Raw genomic sequence first — 22,315 nt, 5'->3', positions numbered from 1 at the left:
CCCAGGAGCCATGACATGTTCCAAGCCAGTCCCAGGGACTGGAGAACTGGGACCCCAGGAGGCACTTTATGTAAAGCCTGCCTGTACCACAAAGATAACAGGCAATGTACTCTTTTTAAAAATACAAATAAAGCCTGGCATCTAGATCTTCCCAGGGAAAAGCCCTATCCAGAAAGAGAATTCTGACATGGAATTTACCCCATAATTAAGAGAAACATTTAATTCTTTCTCTTCAGCTTTTATCTGACTGCAAAACATTAGTTTTCAGTCTTTGTAAAGGGCTTGTCTGTTTGATACAAAGTCGGAGAATTTTTTAAATGCCATTCTCAGTTTTATACGTTATAACAATATATTGTTCAACTGATGAGATAATTATATTTTTTTAATACAGACCCTTTTCTGTATTGCAAGAAAAGAAAGGAAACATCAAAAAAAAAAAAAAAACAAGAAGGAGAACTTCTGGAACTAGAATAATTATATTAGAAAGAGGCTGTAGTAGAAAGAGTACTTCAAATGTAAAAAAAAAAAAAAAAGGATTTAAAGGATTTTTCACTTTTTTGAAAATTTTTTTCTCATAATTTAAAGAGGGAAATGTGACAAAATTTTTGTGTTTATGTACCAAAACTTGAGATTAGCCACGTGGGGGAAAAAACTGCAACAGTTTCCTTTCACAACAGTTTCTTAGCCTGGAGGAGAATGTCCAAGCGTCCCTGGTAAAATTGCAGCTATGCTCATAATCCTCTCGTAATTCTCCTAATGTATTCATGAACATCCTCTTTTGTTGTGGTATTATGGCTGGAAACACAAGCCCATATCTCTTTATATGATGTTGAAAATTTTAATGATTTACATAAGTTGTCAGTGGCTTTTTCTCCCTTCCTCTTCTGCAGGCTACATAGACCCAAAATAGTCAGTACTCGTCTTATTCATACAGATTTTTTTCCCCCTATTCCGTTCTTTTCTATGGTTAATTCTTAATATCAACCTTTTCCCACTAATACGTAAACAAATTAGGAAAATGATACTGGGGTTTGTATTCTAAAGGCATATAATTTCCAAATTAGATTTCTTAACATTTGAATTCTGAGTACTTCTAATTAGTTATTCTTGTATTACCTTATTAGATCTATATAACTGAGCAAAATACAAAACCTCAAGTAGACCACATTTTTAAAAATCAATTCGTTTTCTGCTGTTTTTTATCTAGCCTTTTTTGTTTAGTGACTAATACCATAACTATTAAGGAGTCAGTATCATAGTTTTTTACAATAGTGAGATTATGTAAGCAAACAGAGGTGGACAAGCAAAATACCTCCTTCCTCCACTGTTTTTATTTCTAACATAGAGGTTAACTATTAACAGCTCAAGATGTGGAAATGTAAGTGTTACTTTTCAATTTTGTATCCTGTAGAAGACAGTACTTCAGCAGGTAATTGGGTTAGGATTTTGGCACATGAAGAAGGCAAACTTATAGAAAATGTTTGGAGGTGAAGATAAACTTCTTTTTGGCCTTTCAGGAAAGCCTTGAGAAGGTTTTTCTGTAATCTACTTAAATCACCCAAGCTGTTTTGTTCCCTTTGTTTCTTTACGCTTTTACATGATAATCACATATGGGTTATTTCATTTGACAATCAGAAACTTGTTATTCATAACTTCTTAATATTGGCTCTCTTTACAGTTATTTTTTATTTTTCTCAAAAGAAAAGGGGGAGAATTTTGGGAAAAAAGAGCAATTTAGAATTTTTTCCTTTTATTTATGTAGACCTTGGGGAGCAGAAAGAGGAGCTACAAAAATATGGTAGTGACAACATATTAGGGAAAAGTACTCACCCTTTGATAATAAACTACTCTGTTAATACAAAGAACGACACATATTTCCAATAGCAATATGTATTTTACTGGCTATCAGAATGATGTTTCTTAAAATCACAGGTCATTGATTCTGAAAGAGAGACCTTCATTCACCTGTCCCTGACCTGGTTTCAACGACTTTTAGGTCAACTTGCAATCAGAATTTGAATTGAATAGCCTTGCTGCTCAGAATAGCCTTGCAGCTCTGTGGGAAATGAAAGGAAAAGCAGGAAAACATACAGCATCTGGACAAACTGGAAGGCAGAACAAATAGTGAGGATGTAAGGTGACTAGTATTTCCCTTTCAGTGGTGCTAGGTCTGTAAGCAGGTTATGGTAGCCTTTGTACTGAATCTGTGTTTATGACAGCAAATATAGAAAAGGACAGGCTTTTCCAAAGCATCTTTATGGAAGAGGTATGAAATGAGTCCTGAGGATTTGACCCACCACGGAGAACAAGAAAATTCCAGCTGCTGCAAAGCCACAAACCTAAAAGTCTAACAACAACAAAGGCATAAGCTCCTGGGGACAGGAGCCTTGGGCTTCTTTAGATCCCTAACAGCAGAAAAAACTTCATCACCTCAACCAACGCAGAGAAACCTATATTCTGACAAACTTTTAAGAAGAAATCTCATAAAAGCAATCATAATTGATTTTTCCCTTTTTGTGACCTCTTTTTTTTCCAGCAGAAATATAATCTAGGTCCACATTTTTACTTACAATTTGTTAAACTCCCTCAATACATATAAAATGGCAAGTATTCTGTAACACTAATAGTGTCATGTAGTAACCAGGAAAAATTTTAAAACACGCAGAATTCTATTTCCATTTCTATTTCTATTTCTATTTCTATTTCTATTTCTATTTCTATTTCTATTTCTATTTCTATTTCTATTTCTATTTCTATTTCTATTTCTATTTCTATTATTTCTATTTCTATTATTATTAACCATCAATCTGGTTCCTTTTGATTATATTCCATATGCACATACATTTTACATGCATATAATCAGATTTGCATTGGCATGTATAAAGTTAAGTGTGGGCAGCATTCCAGCAAGGTCATCATCAGAAGAAACACATCTAAACGTGGATTCAGGAAGGGAACTTTAAAGCAAACATTTAGGAAGCATCCTTCCTTCAAAGAATGTCAAAATGCTTTGGAGACTTATAAATACAGAAAACGAGACACATAGAGCTCTCTGTGGAACAGATGAAATATAATCCAGTCAGTGCATGCTGTGTTTCACCACAATCAATGTGCACCAGAAATTTAATACCTATGTAAGGAATATTTCAGTAAAATTATATAGATACTCAAACACTTGTTTAGAGCAAACACCAATCTAGCATATTATGGCCTGACACTACAAACTATTAAATACACAAAGGAAAATCAGTCATGAGTACATGTGCTGGGGTGCAGGGGGGAAGGTGTTTATACTTAAACAGATGCATGTGTGTCTTCAGAGTACAATTTCATTTTTTGTATGTTGATGAAGAATTGTGTTGACCCTGACAAGATGCAATGCCGTGATTTTAGGATGTGTGTGTGTTTAATGCTTATCTGAAGAATTTGTTTTTTCTTCTGTTTCTGTTAGCCACTAAAATGCAAAGTTGACAGCTTGTTTACTTTTTTTATCAGGCATTTTATATGACCTTTAAATATATTTCTCTTAATATAAATTTTAACCAATAATATGAAACGTGTCAAGTGGAGGAAAGGAACTCCCTGAAACTCTGTCAAAATTTTTTAGTGAATCACAGTTATACAAGATGGAAAGAATCAGATCATCCTGTAATGACACATCAAATGCTTACCGTGCTCAGGGGTTTCTATGTAGAAATGTGGTAATTCCGTGTAACTGAAAAAAATGCTGGTTTGCCATTCTTTGAATGAAGAGATTAGCAAAGTGTACAGAAATAGTGCAACTGATTTCAGAGAGAAATACATATTAGATTATAATGCATTTGATTATTACTGTTAGTTGAAGGGATCAACTCTACTATCCCCAGTGCTTACCTGAGAAGGTCTGGCACACAGCTTACTATGTTCAAAAAATTGAAAAGTATGCTGAGAAAAGTGTGAGGGACCAGGAAGTCCAATCCCAGTATAACTCTCTTCCCATGCTTCTTCAGTCTTCTCAACTTAGGTCTTCTTTGTGCACCCAGTTTCCTGTGCACCTTTCTTTTTTTTTACTTGTGGGTAACATGTCAGGTTGGTATCATACCTACCCTAGTTGTTTTCACTTTATTCCCAGAGGAACAGCTCCATCCCTTACGATCTGGAAGAACTTTACATTCCTCCCCTTCAAGACATGGTTGCATGTGGCACCACCATTTCTGCTCCACTATCGAAGCTACAAAAGAAAACAAATGTATTTGTATTTTGTTGAAATGTACACTTTAAGATGTCATGCTGCAACATTTCTTTTATTTTCCAGGAAAATATGAGAAACACGTTGACTGACAGCTAGTCTGTGATTTTCAGCCACCTCAGAACCTTCAGAAGAAATTAGGTTTCCAATTTGCAAAAGGTGCTACGTGCTTCAAAGTCAATCTCTTCACAGCATTTCTTCCCAACTTCATTTTTATCTTGCTCAGCCAGATTTCAAAGTTTTAAGTAGAATCTCTTCTTTTGCTTGGTCTATAATATAGCTTAACATAGCGTGATTAAATTTATTCCCCAATGATGATATATTTACAGCTTCTCTGACAGCCAACAACATATCAACATTAAAGAGATCATGTAAAGGATGAATCTGTCACTCTTTCAGAGAAAGAGATGTGAAAAATCAGCCAGTATTTTCCCAAATAAAACATATGAGCCTGTACCAAAATTGCTAAGTAAGACACTAATATTGCACTGTGAATAGGAATAATAGTGTAGATCTAAAAAAATTAAAAACCAGTCAGAACTGTGTTCTGTTTGTTTGCTTGTTTCTTTCCAGTGAGATAAATATATAAATAAGATGTAAGACTGTAGCACATGAAAATTATATGCTTATGTAGGTTTTGCATAAATACTTTTAATTAAGTGAATTTCGTACAACTCCAAGAGTCCTCTTTTTAGTTAGATCAAATTTAGCCTCTTAAGAGGCCTCTTTCACTGGCATCTAATAATTTTGTTTAGCATTTCCACAGAGCAATAGCAAATAATTAATTTTTCCATCTTTCCCTTTCACCTTGGACGCCCCCTTCAAACTGCAGAAGCTTTCCTACTCTTATTTTAAATAGTTAACTGTAATGGAGTGGGCCTCATTATGACCTTAAGCCAGCAAAACTCCCAGGAACACAAAGAAAGGAAGCAATAGAAGGGGTCGCACCATCAACACAAGAAGGAGCTGCCCGGGTGGTACCTGCTACCTGCCCAGGGAAGCAGGAACACTTCACTGTCTGTGACCTTTCTTCTATCTTATTCTTATTGCAGCATCTGTGAAGCGCCACCACTTCACAGGTCCCAGTTTTAACATGGTGAGCTGTGAAAATAAGAAGATGAACAATTTGATATCTTTCAGAAGTAATATCATATTGTTTCGCATTTTTTTTTAATTAGAAATGCATTAAACTTGGCTCTGTAAGGCAATCTGCCACACATGAAATGAGAGTTGCAATGGCATTAACACTAGAATGGAGAGTTGATCTCTCTGCCAAACACAGTATCACTGTCTCAGGCAGAAAACTCAGACTAAAGAAGAACAGTTGGACAAGGCTGCATACGGGCCTGTACCAATGAAGTGGAAAGCAGAAACATAAAACTAACCTACAAACTACATTAATTTCTGGACTCTCACAAACAGCTGTGTACCTCTACCAATATTTTTTTTTCTTTTTCCCTATGGCAGAAACTTTGAAATGAAATTATATCAATGCTATCATACCCATACATGCATATATTTTCACAGTCGAGGTCTCCAGACTTTATGCCCAGAAGAGACTTTGACATGGTATTCCAAAACCTTCTGACAGGCAGAGAGAGAACTGGCAGCATACAGGGAAAACACTCAAACAATGTCCAGAATTAAAATCTACTAAGGAATCACACTTTAAATTTTTCTGCCTGGCACTGGAAAGTCAGTTTGAGAACATGGGGACCCAAATCTTTCAAACGAGGGAGGCAACAGGACAGTCCTCATTATTCCATATATGTACCTATCACTTCCACTCATGCTGCTCTAACTGATTACCAGAATCATTCTGCTAGAGTCCAATGAGAGGACCAATTTGCTAAGAGCAGAGCTACCAAAACACCCTTTCTGGTTCAGCAGCCAGTTACCAGAGGATCTGGAGTTTGCAAAATGTTTTAACTGAACTTTCAGCAGTTGCTTATACAAGGCCAGATATTCCTGGGGGTAGCTCATTACCATCAGAAGAAAGCGAGAAAAAGATCTGAACTTTAGCTGATATTGACCTACAACCTTGTATGGGCAGGAATACTAATTATGTGAAGGAATATGTGTCCCTTATTTCTGCTACTATTTAACTTTTTGTGCTTTATGCAAAGGCTGTGTACTGAATATTAAAGATAGCTTCAGCTATCTTTAATATCACTAATGTCAAACACAAACAAGAGCTTCTACAAGGAAAAAGCCCTAAGAACAGGAGCCCAGCACTGATGTCTGGATTCTCTCCATTGTTATTTCACAGTGTCAACTCCTAAAAGGCCTGAGGAAGGAACAAAACCTGATGCAGGCTACTGACCCCATGAATTTCCTAGAGGCAAAACCCACAGATAGCAATAAAACTCTGGGTCTTTATCAACAAAACATAAACTGCTAAACATTTCATTGGGGAATTATGCATTTTTCAGTACAACAAATTCCAGTGAACAGTCTGTGGTCTTTTTCATCACTCAATGTATTGTACCATGTCAGGTTTGATTATACTCAACCACATCATGTTGTGATACAGCTGAAATCATATAACACAATGCAAGCAATTAACCCATGATCCATCATATTTTGATATGCTGAAATGTTACATCTAAATCAAAAATCTAGGAGGAAAAAAATCTCTTTATACACAAAAACTGATTTTCTTCACTTTATAACTGTAATTTTATTCAATAGAGGATGAGGAAAGTAATTCATACTATCTGCCTGCACTTTGCAATCTCTGCTATTTTATACTTTTAATGACATTGAGCAAATATTTTTACAGCTACTAGCACAGACTGCCCCAAAAATTACTTTTAATTCTTTTCCAAACAATTCCACTGGTATACATGCCAATAAGGCAATTTAAATAAATATATTCCTTTTTTCTTAATAAAACACTTGTAAAGTTGTCTGTTTGCAAATAGGAAAAAAAATTATCCTAGGATATATTGGGTATGTATAATATATAGTAGAACAAACACATCCCACTTTTGCAGGTTCACATTAACTTTAATTTTGATAGGAATTACATACCTTATATCCACTAATCCTAACACTAATTCACTAAATTTCATCTTGTGAAAGATAAATCAAACACCCTAGACACTGAAACTTCAAAAGAAAGTAAATTTAGTGGTAGGATGAGAACTTCAAACCACTCACTTTTTTACTATATTAGTTTTAATTTGTATTCTGTATATCACTGATCCTGAAATTTTGTGTCCTCACTCTCTTATCACATAACTTTATACTGCTTTACTGTGTCTACACAAACACCACAATACAACCACTAAGGGAAAACAAAGTAGAATGTACAAAAGTAGCCATCAGGAAAGGAAGCCAGTTAAAAGAGCTACTGTAAAATTCTCTGAGGGAAATTTTCACACTGAAGCAAAAATTTTGAATGCCTACTTTGCAGTAATTAGGAGGAGAAAATCAGGCATTGTGAGACTTATGGAAAATGCCTGCAATGAAATGAAACAGTCATATTCATGTACAATACATAAAAGCATTTCAAAGGGTGAAAATACATATAAAAATGGAAGCGAACAAAAAAAAACCACATACTATCAATAGTATTTGGGCAAACTTTAATAAAGGTGCTTTGAAATTTTCTGGGTATAAAGCAAAAACATCTTACAAAAATGTACAAAGATATTACAAGCACTGAGAAATCTAGACTAACCATCCTCTATTTTCCACTTGCCATCTAGAAAATGTCATGAAAATTCCTTAAGAGGAAAAGTAGGGATTCCAGGTCCTTATGCTATCAAATAATTAAGTTCCAGTGCAGCAAGTACAGGATCTGTCACATTCGTGTGAAATTAAAGCTTCTATACAGTAGATAAAGAATTCCCTACAACCTAAAACAAATTAACCTCATTAAGCCACTGGATCATTCCACAAAAGGAGGATAATACTTTGGGAGATTCACAGTTTGGTTTTCTTTCTTTTCATCCTAGCACAGATTTCAAAGTAGGCTGCTTGCTTTGCAGAAATTGTTTGAAGAACCGAATGTCATTTCTCTCATAAATTAGTTATTCAAAGCCATTGCAAACAATATTTCATTTGCTGCTAATGCAAGCCATCCTTCCTGCAGTCAGTGTGGAGAGGGACTGAAAGAGACTCAGAGATCTCTCTGGGTACAGGTTGCAAAGTTTTCCTGATGATTGTACATAACATAATATACATATAAATTATGTTCCAGAAGGTCTAACATTGCATCATAAGAGTGGAGCTTAGAAAACAGGAATAACCCTATCTCACCCATCAATGGCATATGCTGTGATTAACCTGCCACTTTTACAGATTTTTTTCGTGTACCAAAATCATCAATACCTATCTCATAAATCAGAACTAGAAACTTCAGTGACAAGTATCATGTTCCTGGAAAAAATAAAACTAAACAATTACTAGTCTTCATTTTAGATAAAACTTTTCTTGTTCCTTCAGGGTAGCTTTATATTTTTTTTCCTTCAGGTGAATAAAATTTCAGCCACACTGGTGCAGTGCATCTGGCTCTAAGTTATGACCCTTACTCCTCTACTTCTGTGGGAAGATTACTCCAGGGAAGAATGGAAGTTACTACTCAAGATTGCTATTTTGTAATTCAACTCAAAAATATGAATGTAAGGTATTTAGTGTACGAAGGCAAACATTGCATTAAATCAAGAAAGTCTTCTGAATAACATTGTTCATCATGATCACCTTTAGCTCCTACAACTGGCTGCAGAGACCAGTGAGAAGCATTTTCAGGAAAGGGAAGAGGAAGGAGATGGCAACCACAGATACCTGATTAACTCCTGCAGAAAGCAGTTCCTGTATCAGCTTGCAAGAACTGCAGCTCTGTAATCTTACATGAAATAAATGTATCTTATTTTATTCTATTTCAGGTAGTTTTTCTGAAGTCACAAAGAGTAAAATCTGCAAAGTTGTGTTTGTTTGAGTCTATGCTATAGATGAGAAAAGAAACACCAACAATGAGTAGAAAAATGGAAATTACACTTCACCATGAGTCTCAATCCACATTGAATCTAATATTTTATACACTTTAGACTTTTTGCTTGCTTGGGTATGATCAGGAAGATTTCCCATATGAAGTTCTACAGTAGCCCAGTCTTTCAAAGTAGGTACATATGCTTTCAAAGTAAGTACATATACTTTTTATTCATGTAAACTTTATCCACATTAATGATTAGAATGAAATGACTCTTTTAAATTACATCCGTAAAGAAAAATAGACAGTATTTCAGGATATTGTCAACTTACACCACCCATTTTCCTAAGTGATTAGTCACTATTCTATACCACAATATTCAAACAAATATGTGACTGGATGTTATTGGTAAAATAAATAAAATTAGTGTTAAAATATACCATTTTCCGAACAGGCTCTAGATCACTGCCCTACCCTTAATTGAACAGAGAAAAGAAAGAGGGTTTTCTTGTCCACATAGTTTATTTGCTTTGTTCATACTGATTGACAAGGAAAACAAATGTAGGTTATTTTTCTGCTACACTTCAGCAATTTCAGTATGTCATATCAGTCTCAATGTGTCACTGTAGAGAGGAAGGATACAAACAAACTTGAAAAATCTCCTTCACACACACAGAAAACACACACTTTCACACAATATTGTTGCGTTTTTTCAATATTTTAATAAGTGTTGGTAGCTGCCATTTCTAAGCAATCAAGATCTTATATAACCTCTGCCAAGTCAGGATTTCCATCTAACTTGCTCTTTAAATGTCAGAATAAGATATATGAAAACAAATACACTATCTAATTTCTTCATTCAATTAATTTTAGCATTCTGCAATATTTTCTACAGTATCCATGTAACAGCTGTTGAGGAAAAACTTGAATGCAGTTTATTTCTACTCTACCAGCAATGGTTCTGATATTCCTGCAGTTCTGTGATGAGGGGGCACAAGCAATGTGACACTTTTTGTTAGAGATGAAATCTTTGATTTGACCAGCCATTAGTGCAGTTGGGAAATAAGCAGCCAAGATTTTAGGAACACAAGCTTCAGCCTGTTTTTGTGAACACAAAATAAAAGCACAACTCCATCTTAGCTCCATGGGCTGAAGGGAGAACTGGCAGCACAGACATTGGCAAAAGACTCCTGACTCCCAGAGCAGCACTGGTAAATGTACATCAACAGCAACCTTAGTCAACATTACCTCTAAAGATCAAATTTAAAACCCTTTGAACTCAATGTTTTCTGTTTGATAGGTGGTTTTTGGATCAGAATGTCAATGACAGAGTAATTTTTCTTTCCAATAAAGGTGACATCTGGATTTGCAACTGAGATATTTATTTTGATGATTGAATATGCAGCACCTCTTACAGTGATTGAACAAATGATGATATATAGTCTAGACTTGTGAAAACCGTGGTGAATTCAGATTATTAAATAAAAGAAAATCAAAGAGAATTGTATCCACAAGGTTTTTTCTAATTTTATTTTGCATATTTTTAATTGATTTGAAAATCTTTTGATATTTTTAAACTGGGAAAATTATCACAAACAAAGATTTTTTATTTTTTAAAAACTTACTTTGTGTTCTTCTTTTTCTTTGCTGCTTTCTTTCCTTGTTTGGCCAGTGAACAGAAAAATCAATTACAGACACAGCAGTAATTCCTGTGTCCTCAGTGGTGACAATGAGGCATGACACAGTCGTGGTGCATCTCAGGAAAGGCACTCATGTTGCTTTATTCTCAGATGACACATGGGGTTGAACTATAGTAACAGCGGGAAAAAAATGCTAATTTTGTGCTATCCTATTCTACACTGCCACAGAATCACAGAATGGGTAAGGTTGGAAGGGACCACAGTGGGGCTCTGTCCTTTTGACAACCTCCCTACAGACACTTATATACATTGTATATATACAAGCTGCCAGGAGCCAGCTGATTCCTTGTGGCCAAGAAGGCCAGTGGTATCCTGGGGTGAATTGCCAGGTCGAGAGAGATGATCCTGCCCCTCTACTCCACCCAGTGAGGCACATCTGGAGTGCTGTGTCCAGTTCTGGGCTCCTCAGTGCAAGAGATCCTGGAGTGGGTCACACAAAGATGATTAAGGGACTGGAGCATCTCTCTTACAAGAAAAAGCTGGAGGAGCTGAGCCTGTTCAGCTTTGAGAAGAGGAAACTGAAAGGCAACCCTCAGTGGTGTATATATTATATATCCCCATACATTTCTGAAAAACCTACAAACACACCTCATTGACAGATCCTATTTACTGTATTCACATTCCCATGCTTGGTACAGCTACAGTTATTAAAATCACTTGTTCACTTTGGGCACTGAATATTCCAGACAGAGTATGCTCTTCTTACACCAGTGGAGAATCAATTTTAGGTTAAAAGTACAGCATTTTTTTTTCATTTCTCTTTTCTCTGATATCTCTTGCATCTTGGGATAGGTTCTCAGGTGAACTGCTTAAAAAACCTATAGCTGATTGCTTGGAATATTTTGCAGTGCCACTTGCAGGCAACACGCAGAGAAAATACTGCTAACTGCAGCTCCTCCCAGGCTTCTTGGATTCAACATGATTTTTTCCCTCCTGAGAGAATTATTTTAAAACAACAAGAGTCATTCTTGATAAGTGTTTATTCTGTAGATGCTGGCCCAGTTCCTCTACCCCTCAATTAACCCAATTAGTCCACTTGGGTGAAGGAGGATGAGCAGAGTTCGTATGACAACGCTATGCACACAGCAGCTCTGGTAGCCTTTAAAACCTGAACTAATGAATGGTTTGCCACAGTCACATTGCCAAGCATAATCTTCTGCACAGTGCCAAAGAAAAATCTCATCCATCAGTTTGTCTGCCAGCTGTCATTTGCAGCCATCTGTATGGGAAGACATTTTCCCTTTTGGAAAAACATCAAGGAAAAACTACAATATAAGCATTCCCCTGAGAAGAGCTTACTAACGAATTTGTGAGATTTAGCCTCAGCTATTCCCATACCAAAATCCTTGCACTGAAATGGACTGCTGAGATATCTCCACTACAAGAGAGAAAAGACTTGCTGCAATAAAGTAGCAAGCTGACATAGTCCCAGCTGTTCTCACAAACAAAAACTGCAGATGGAGCACTTCATGGAGAATCTCTTGGACCTGGAGAGCCCACAGCCATCTCCCAGACTTACTGAGACTAATTGTATTCAATCAGTCCTCTGGCAGGAGTGAGCCACTCTTAAATAATCTTACCTCCTCTCTCTCAGAAAAGTCAGTGCCTTTTTATGGCAATGGCTACAAACTATTACTTCATACCAAACTTTTAGCCAAAGAAATAGGAATTCAAAACACAACTGATTTTCAGGTAGCCTGAAGGATAATTTCCTCTTCTCCATATGACCCCAATCAGCCTAGAGTGTTGCCCTCCCTAGGACTGACTTTTTCATTTTGAAATTGGGTCATCTGTAGGTTCACAAAACCGCAAAGCATTCAGAGACAAGATCACAAGCAGCAATCATTTTGGGGGTTTCCAGCTCTGCGTATGTCCACACACTGGAAGGGGAGCAGAAGAAGCTTCTGCACATTATCCCAGTCCTCACCTCAAGATGGGCTCCCTGGCTGCAGCCTGCCTGCTGGGTCTTACCCCACCTCCCACTGCAGGTGCCCAGAGAGGAGATGCTCCAGCACAGCCACCCCATTAGCCAGGCAGTGGATGAGAGGATGATGACAACAGCAAAGGCTGTCCTTATGGGACAGAAATGGAGTGAGCCTCTTTGCTTTTTGCAGATGAGATGCTTCCCACATTTCTCCTCCAGCAGCTGTGAGCTGACACAATCCGTGAGAAAGTTTGTGTAGAACCAGTAGGAAAACACTCAGGGCGAGGTGCAGTTTATAAATACAAGTCAAAAGCCCCAGTATCTCTGAGGTTGTTATCAAACATGTTAAGCAAACGATATATTAAAGTGTGCAGACATTTTGCAAATTACCAGGCTGATGCTTGAGATTACTAATTATATGATTTCACAGAGAAAAAAGACTAATCCAGCTTTCCGGCACTCAAAAGAACATTTGGCACCAAGACTTTTTATTCTCTCATACTCTCTCTTTGGGCCTTCTGCCAAATATCTCGACTCAGCAAGAAGCAGTAGCACATGTCTCAGTGCAGCCTTCAGCCTTTGGCAGAATACAAAAACCCCCACATTTTCTCCTCAGTCTCAGAGAGTCAGAATCCTGTCATTTATTGACACAATTATGGGGAATATATTTCCTTTTCCCCCAGATGACTCTCATCATTGCTTTTCTTTTCTTTCTAGCTGACTCAAATGGTCACATTGCATAAATGACAAATTAACATGTTCTCAATTAACATCAGAAAGAAAAAAAAATTGTGTTTCTACCTCTCCATATTTGCACAACCCTCTGGCACAACACCTTCACCCTAAGTAGTGCCTTAAGAAAAATATTGTGTGTGGAAGTTTCTGTGGAATAGGATTAGTGCAACAAGGAGGAGAGGTATATTCAGCAGTGCTTTTGAACTGTCTGCAGCCTTCTCATCCTTGTTAAAAAGAATCTCAAGCACTTAGAGGTACCTCTATGGAGACAGCAGCCAAAGCCCAGGGAAGGGGAACTATGATTTCCCCAAAGAAAGGTGCAGCTCTGTCCCTGCATTATAGTTCCATTGCAACACACATCTAACTGCTTACATGCGATCTTTCTTCTGCAATTAAGATTCTCATTTATTAAGGTCCAGAAGCTACTTTCACAGAATCTTCAAATGGCCTGGGTTGAAAGGGACCTTAAAGAGCATTTAGTTTCACCCTCTCTGCTGTGGACAGAGACACCTTCTACTAGACCATGTTGCTCAGAGCTCCATCCAAACTGGCCTTAAACATTTCCAGATGTGGGACACCCACAGCTTCTCTGAGCAACCTTTTCCAGGGCCTCATCACCTTCATGGTAAAGAATATTTTCCTAATATCTAATCTAAATCTATTCTCTCTCAGTTTGAAGCCACCTCCCCTTGTCACTAATCTTCTTGTAAAAAGACCTTCTCCACTTTTCCTGTAAGTAAAAGACCTCAGTTATAAGATGGTCAATTCATATTTAAGCATGTCAACAAGAATTTCATTATCAAAGTATTCATGTTTTATTTCACTTTTCAAAAAATTATGCTTAGCACCCCTTATTCAGCCTGTGCTGAGATTTTTCAAGCTTTGAAAAGCAACAGTCCCCCAAATTTATTTTGAAAATCTAATAAATCCCATCAAATAAAGAAGAGTAAAGAGAAACACATGATTTCCAAACTAAACAGCCCAATTTTTTTTCCGATGGCAAATATGAACATCACTTGTTTAAGATCTATATTGAAGATCTATTAATCTGATGAAACTTGCTATAACAGAAGCACTCCAGAATTTTAGTGATGACCTGACAGAAACGAGTCAGTGAAGTCAAGGTAAAGTTCTGAAAATTCTGCAAGTGTAAAGATTCCCATTGTGCAAAATCTTTCCAAAGAAAATAATCAGAATACTGAGTCACTCACTATCCCTCTTCTATGCAGAAAAGTATTTATGCACAGCTCTGTGCTCACTATTTGCATGAAAACATACCACAAGGTACTGAAAATACCTTTTAACACTTATATGTGTGTATACATTCATCACAAAAATATGGGATGAAATTTAACATATTATCAATAAAAAGCATTTAATTTTTGAAAATCCACCTTTTAAAAGCCCTGAAAGATTTTTGCTTGCTTACTTGGCTTGATCATTGTCTAGATGGCTCATTTTATTTTACACATAGTTTTAGACGGTGTGTTAAATTATTTTGATTTGGTGTTTGATTTGGTTTTGTGTTTCTTCACCTTATCTATTTTCATGACTGAATAAAATGTACTTATTTAAAGTTTCTTTAATTCCCTAATGTATTTTTGTAATATATTGCATTCCATTTTGCAGGTTTGCAATGCCTTTTTACTTAATCAGTCAGCTAAAGAAAATTATCAAACACACTTTGAAATATTCCTCCCACAAACCATGGGCAACATGCATGCACATTCACCTTCCTGAAAACTATGTAACTGCTTCTTTATTTTTTCATTTTTCCTTTTTTACACCCCTGCCTTCTAGGACTTCACCATCGTCCTTCAGACTCCTCCATATGTGTTAAGGGAAACTCCATAGGATGTCCCAGTACACAGTTCACTGTCTGAAAGAAAGATCTTAATTTTAAGTTTCAGCTTGCTTCTTTAGAGCCCCAGGCAAGCTCTTTGAAGTGTAGAGTCAGGAGGGAAACTTAACTCAGGCCTTTTTAGAAAAAAACTGCTAACAAGGCACATGTCTAGCACTGTGAAATGCCTTCCTTTGGAGTGATCTCCCCTGCTACAACCTTCCCTTTACATTGTTGATTCCATATAAATAGCAAGTCTCAGAGGCATGGGTATGATTAATCAATAAGGATCTAGACAGAGTCTGTGAATTGAAACTGGATGGCCTGGAAGAGGCTGGCTGTTCTTCAAGACAGAGGAAAAGAAAGCACATTCCAACAAGCCAAGTAAAAGAGGAGAAACTGCCAGGAGAGCCATTCAGAGTACTGCAATGAAGAATATTTTTGCCCAAGGATTCCCAGTAGATAATACTTTCAGACATGCCTTCTTGCTGAAAACACACTTTTTAAGATGCTCCTCACAGACTCCCTGGCACTTGTTTCTGAAGGAACTCTGGTCAACAGAGGCTGTTGATGGGAAACATACACACCACCCTCATAGCTACCCAATGTCAGAAGCTGCAAAAATACCACAGAACTCAGAACCCCAGAAGTGTGGCTTTTAACAACTATCATGTAACAAAAGCAGCTGAAATAATTCACACCTTCAAAAAAACCTATTCAAAACAACAATATGGACCAAAAAAAAAATCATAATTATTCAGGGACATTTTCAGACCGTGAAGATTTGGCTTTGTGTACGGCATCTTAATCCTGTATCTTTATGGAAGCTCATACATTGCATATGGGGATGTAAGAGGCCATACCAGGCCACCTCAGGCTCCTTTTTCCTGCCTATCCACAAAATAAGCCAGGCACCTTGTGGAGCTAGACCACTGCTAGGACACAAGTACAGAGCATGGTAGAGCTTGCTGGGCAGCTCTTGGAAATGAGCTTTTTGGGACTGTACACCTGGAGCAAAATAAAAACAAATTATTAGCAAACTAATTTTCTGTTACCCCAGAGAAGTCAAGCCTCCTGCCTGGGAAATGGGACTCACAGACCAGCCAAGCAACTCTGTCTCCTGCCATGGAGCAGTGAGTAGCCCATGGTGCTGTGCTGCTCCCGCTGAAAGGGCTGGTGAAGGGATGGCTGCTCAAGGCAAGCTTCCAGACAGATCCAACTCCCACAGCTCCTCCTTGGCCATGCTACCCAACACCCAGAGCCATCATCCTCCCACAAGAGGCAGAGCATTGCTTCTGCAGGTGCCAGGAATGAGACCCTGTCCAAGATGGGATGTCAGTGCCAGAGACTGGTCATGCCAAAGGGAGAGTCCAAAGAAGCATCCACAGCCTTCACATATTTCTCACCATTGTGAAAGTAAAAGGGGGAAAAGAAGAGTGGTTGTCTCTCAGGGAGATATGAAAAAGAAAATTCTAAAAGAAAAAAAAATTAATTCTTGAATTTTATTGCAATTCTTGCCAATAGGAACTTGTAAGGAAGAAAAACAGACAAATTACACACATAAAATTATAGCATCCACTACTGGCTTCATACATTTTTATGAGTGCATATTCTTTGATCTTTTTGCTACTTTAATGCAGGATTTTCCTCACAGAGGTCAGCATTAGAACCTCAAAACCTCAGACCTCACATTGCACCAAAGTGTGGTTTTTAGTGAAGTAACTGAGAGATTGGGTAGCAGTTCTTCTCTGTGGGCTGGTTTGAGTCTTTCAAAGTCCCAAGTGCAAAGCTGAATGCCACAAACAATACATTGTAGTGCAGTGTATTTGTCTGCCAGGGTCTAAAAATGTGTCAGAAATGACAGCGGACTGTTTATAAATATCCATAGGGCTGTGCCTCGTTCCAAGGTTAGATGAAATTGTAATGGGGAAATAACTGACTACCCACAATTCCTTACAGATATCTACACTGCCTCACAACAAGGTATTTTTACTGCTTTAGTTCTGAAATGCACACCAGAAAAAATACATGACTGTTAAATAACTGTCCAGGTCCACAGCACTGATATGCTGTGAAGGGAGCCAAGTGTAATCTTCTCTAGCCTGTGGAAGACTGTCACAAAACTCGGGGAAAAAATTGCCTTCCCCTTCAATTCACCACCTTAAAAGCTGAACAGCAAGGGGATACACCAGAGGATTTGACAAAATGCCATTCATGAGACACCTTGTCTGATCACACACTAATCTAGCAGGAGTTTTATCTTTACAGGGCTCACAAGTCAGGGAAATCTTCAGAATAATCCTAGCACATATCCTTCAGGTGCAGCTGTAGTTAGCAGATCATTGTAAAACAAAACAAAAATATGAAGAAATCAGAAACTGAAGGTGCAGCAGAACGAGCCAGGATTTCCCAATTCCAGTGGGACAGTCTTGCTTTAATGCCTAATTCTTCATGTGGAAGTGGTGCCTTGTCTAGGAATTCTATGTTGACTGGGCACCTATAATTTCTAAGGAAAAACAAAAAATAAACATGGCTACTGTGAATCTTTTATTTCACACACAACCACTCTGATATTTGTTTTGCTCTTCACTTGCAGTCTTACTTTAATGAACATGCTGCATAACACAGATATAATCTGGTTATTTCTGATCCTCTCCCTCATCTCTCCAAGGGAGCCACACATTCATCCACCTTTCCTTTCTCATACAGTTGTTTCTAGAATCCAGCAGCAGCACACCCACTTCTATTACATTAATATATTGTCATCTGATGGAACAGAAATGAATTTCTGCAGTTCATGCATAGTTCAGAGTCCCAAAAGCAGTGCACAGCAAAGTCCAAATCTGTAAACTGGAAAGCTTTGCTGGAATTTTGTCCCTGACTATTTTTTCTCAAGTACTACACATAAGCACACTCACATAAACACATACACAATCCAGGACATACCAGGGTCTCCAGGTAGAAGCATCCAATGTTTCAACAGAGCAATGCATCTTGACATTTTTATTCACTTTCTGAATCTTTATAGCATCATTTACCATATTATTATTACAATAATGAGAGTGGGGTTTTAACTGTTCTCTACAAAACCAAACACACATCACCACACACTGGATGTCTACTGTGCCTAATCTAAGCTGGACATCCCTGTATGATCAATGCAGCTAGAGAAAGAAGCACCTCCAGAAGTACCTCCAGAAGCACGCAAATCTTAAGGATGCAAGATTAGATCCCTCCTTAAGGGAAACTGCTACATCAGGAAAGATACTACTTGATCCCTGGTTAGTCATTTCATCTGTGAAAATGCCCTCATTGGAATCTGACATTGCCAAAATACTGAAACAGGCCTAGCAGAGATCAGTGCTCTGTAATGACCATGTCTGCTCTAACAATCATAATATATATTTGTATAACTAAACCAAGCTAAAACATATCCGCTGATTTATTGTCCTCTGTAAAGTTGGGTTTTAGGACCTATGACATTTGCCAGGATGCAGCAGAGGAGTCACGTGCAGGTCAAAATAGACCACTTGAGTCAGAGAAAGAAACACACTCCCTTAGTTTTTATTTTAGGAGCTTTTAAAACTTCACTAGTTATGGTAGTAGCTTATCAAGACTGATTTTCAAAGCTCTGCTTAAAGAGTGAATTTTCTCCTTCAAAGAAAAAAGAAAAAAGAGAGATAAACTAAGAGGACTCAGACATCCTGGATTTAAAATACATAATCGATTTGTTTCTTCATTGTATTAATAAAGGGACACAAAAATACACAGAATCTGGATCTTTTAAATCCCAGCCCTAAAGTAACATTTCTACATTTTTCTCCAGGTCGTCTGTAAGAAACAAATCTCATTTTCCCATCTATCTTCCCTTTAATTATTCATAATTGCTGTGCATAAACCTAGGGGACTTTTCAATAAAATAAAGTAAAAAATGCCGAAAAAGCATAAAAATAGGCTTTAAAAATATTGAATTTTGAAATTGTTACCCCCTAATGATTATTGTTATGAAAAATTGAGTGATATTTTATAGTTTAATACCCCTTTTTTACAATAACTCTATTAGGATAAGCCATAATTTGGCATTTTCCTACATTTTTAGTGTGGGTCATAATGCTGCTTAAGTGTAGACTGTTGTATTCCTAGCACCCAGCAGAAAAGCAAATTAGTTTATAATCACTCCTACAGATCTGTTCTAAAGATAGATTTTAGGAGAGCTTTTCTGGCAGGCAAAAACAGTCTGATTAGTGGGACCTTTTACTTTTTTTTTTCCCCATACACCATTATTTAGTACGACAGTTTTAAATGGGAGCTCTTCACAGGATTTATTGCATATCTAGGTTAAAAATGTTCATTAGGCTAATTTGTATTTGAAAATAGAAACAAGAATTACAGTTGAGAAATATATTTCCTTCAGCAAAATCATTATGTTTAAAAATACTTACAGGAATTACTGTCAATAGTGTCCTATTGTCTAAACAGACTAACAGTGTTTATTTCAGGAAGACGAAGAAATAATGAGGCTAATATGTTGCCTGTGTTGAAATAAATCACATGTACTGCAAAAATAAGAGTATGATTTTCACAGGCCATTCAGAGTATTTTAATTTAGTTTTGCTCTCACTTTCAGAAAAAATATGAAGCACCTAAGTTCTAAAGGCCTTTAACACAAACCAAGGTTGTTTATATATAACTAAGACCTATCACTGTAGGTCTTAGTTCAAACTAATTCAAATATTTTTGTGCTTTTCTGTTTCCAATAATAGCTGACTGTTTCTGAACATTTTTTGATACTTCTACAACTAAGAAACAGTGGTTTTAGAGTATGGTATTTTTATTGTCAACAATATGCAGTCATTCTTTTAGTTTGCTCTTTTGAGGTTTTTTGAAAGAAAATTTCAAATTACATCAGTTTGAAAATTCTTTCTTTTTCTCTAGCGCTTGGAGAAAAGTACTGAAAAATTTACTTTCTTGCACACTTGTGAAGGAGAATATACCTACCCCCCCGGTGGCTATGCTCTTCAGTCATGTTCCTCTTTACAAGCTGTTTTTCAGAGTAAACCCAGGAAAATCTAATGACAGTGATGTGACAAAAGAAGGGAAGAAAATGAAACTGTGTGTTCTCTCCTTGAATGTCTTTGCAGAAAATGCATCTTGCAATTAGCAGGGCAAAAACTGGAAAGTCATGAAATTCATGAGCTAAGACCACTGTGTAATGGGGCTCCTCCTACTTCCCCACTTTCTAGCTGTTTGTGTCCAATCCCATCTTCTTCTCTAACATTAGGCAGAGGGCCTGAGTGCACTTCATTCCTGCAATCCCCCAGGAGACATTCCCAGGACTGGTGATCATCTAAACCCTACCATGAACAGGAGTGCCCTAAGGAGGATAAAAGGTTAATTCTTTCCTCAGATGTTTCCAGGGCACAACCTCTGCAGGATGCCCTTTGTCTTCTGCAACACACCTTTCTAGGATGCAATGTTTTGTAACAGTAAAGGAGAAAATATGTACCATTTGCTTTTCCTAACTGAGATTTTCTGGGTTTTCACAGGTTTTTAAAACATAAACACAGACATAGGGAAAATATTTTAACTCTCCTGAGATGATTTTTAACCAAAACTAGCAGGAAAAAAAGAAATTTAAACAGCTTTCACATGCACAGTGTGCAGCAGTGTAACAAGATGGCACAAAATTACTCTTCCCCCTTCCTTATTTAAACTTTTATCTTCTCTCAGATATAGTCATTTTTGCTCTTAATACCTCTGGCAGATGTTCTGGGGTGAATGAAGCAATTAAGAATCCAAAATTCCCATTTCTTCCAGATGCTTCTTTACTCAATATTCACTCACTGGATATATATTTACTTTCCACTCTGCGGTGTGTAGCAGTTAGCACACCTTCTGGGTTCCATTTCACAAAATTTCCACCGTTAATCTGACACATGCCAATGCATCTTAGATGAAAGTTTAGCAGTAGTAATATTTTTTTCTATCAGTAGCATATTTACAAAATAGAACAAAATTGAACAAAGTTTTAAATAAGTTTTTTACTTAAGAAATATCCTCATTGTGTTTTTCACAGGTACAATACTTTTTGCTATCTGTCAGATTTTTAAAACTTTGGTTTTTCCTCAGTCTTTCAGCTCACTGAAGGAATCTATTGATGGTTTTGGTCTTTTCTATGATCGGTTCTATTCACTGAGACAGAGCTACAGGCTGAGGTGGTTCATGCTCACACCCCACTCATCAGACACATACATAGCTTTGGGTTCAAAACCTGGATCCAGAACGCTTCTGACCTTCTCAGTAATTCAGACAGCTCTCCTCTCACATACTGCTCTGGAGCATAGACTCAGCTGAAGCCATTCTAATAACCTGCGCCTGAAAATACAATGGCACAATGCACACAGGATTTGTGTTGATCTTAACAGAATACTTTTGTTGTGTATATCCTTTCTGCAGCTCTGCATTCACCCAAAATAACACACACATTCAGGTTTATACTTCAGTCATTCAAGGGCACTTGATATTGAAGCCAGAAGTATCTTGCAAAAAGGAATTCTAAGTCTACTGCATTTACTTGAGAACAATTTGAGTACAAGAGTTATACAAATCTATGGGGAAAAAAGAACAAGACAGACTTGGCAGCTCCTGCCTCAGCCTCCTCATCATTACAGACAGAATTCTTGCTCAGCCTGGTAAAAGAGAGCTGCAGCAGGCAGACTGCTCTTTTATGATTTTCCTGCTTTCTGTCACCTGAACCCCCAAGCCAGTGCCCATCCTTCAGTAAGCATGCCATGGCTTTGCTCCCATCCAAGTAGAGAAGTGGGTTTTTCTTGGCCACAGATAAATGGTAATTTCACACTCCCAAAGGGATGGTCAGGATTTCACTACTATTTCCTTGCAAATTTAACAATTCTTCCAGACTTTCTCTGCATGCACACAAATATCTTAAGGG

General features: G+C 37.3%; 1 protein-coding gene across 2 annotated transcripts in view; it reads right to left on the bottom strand.

Moving 5' to 3' along the window:
* Window positions 1-22,315, bottom strand: part of TAFA2 (TAFA chemokine like family member 2) — a 178,207-nt gene that overhangs the window by 17,028 nt on the left and 138,864 nt on the right. The window contains exons 3-4 of one of the 2 annotated variants that reach the window (XM_059847010.1): window positions 5,177-5,329; window positions 4,086-4,210 (exon numbers count right to left, since the gene is read on the bottom strand). In XM_059847010.1, the coding sequence (XP_059702993.1) occupies window positions 4,086-4,210; window positions 5,177-5,329 (278 nt within the window). Of the gene's footprint in view, window positions 1-4,035; window positions 4,211-5,176; window positions 5,330-22,315 lie in introns of those variants that run through there. The other variant, XM_059847009.1, reaches the window with a different exon arrangement.

Source organism: Haemorhous mexicanus, chromosome 5 (genome assembly GCF_027477595.1).
Source record: "Haemorhous mexicanus isolate bHaeMex1 chromosome 5, bHaeMex1.pri, whole genome shotgun sequence".
Classification (NCBI taxonomy): Eukaryota; Metazoa; Chordata; class Aves; order Passeriformes; family Fringillidae; genus Haemorhous; species Haemorhous mexicanus.
This window is presented reverse-complemented; position numbering and strand designations above follow the sequence as displayed.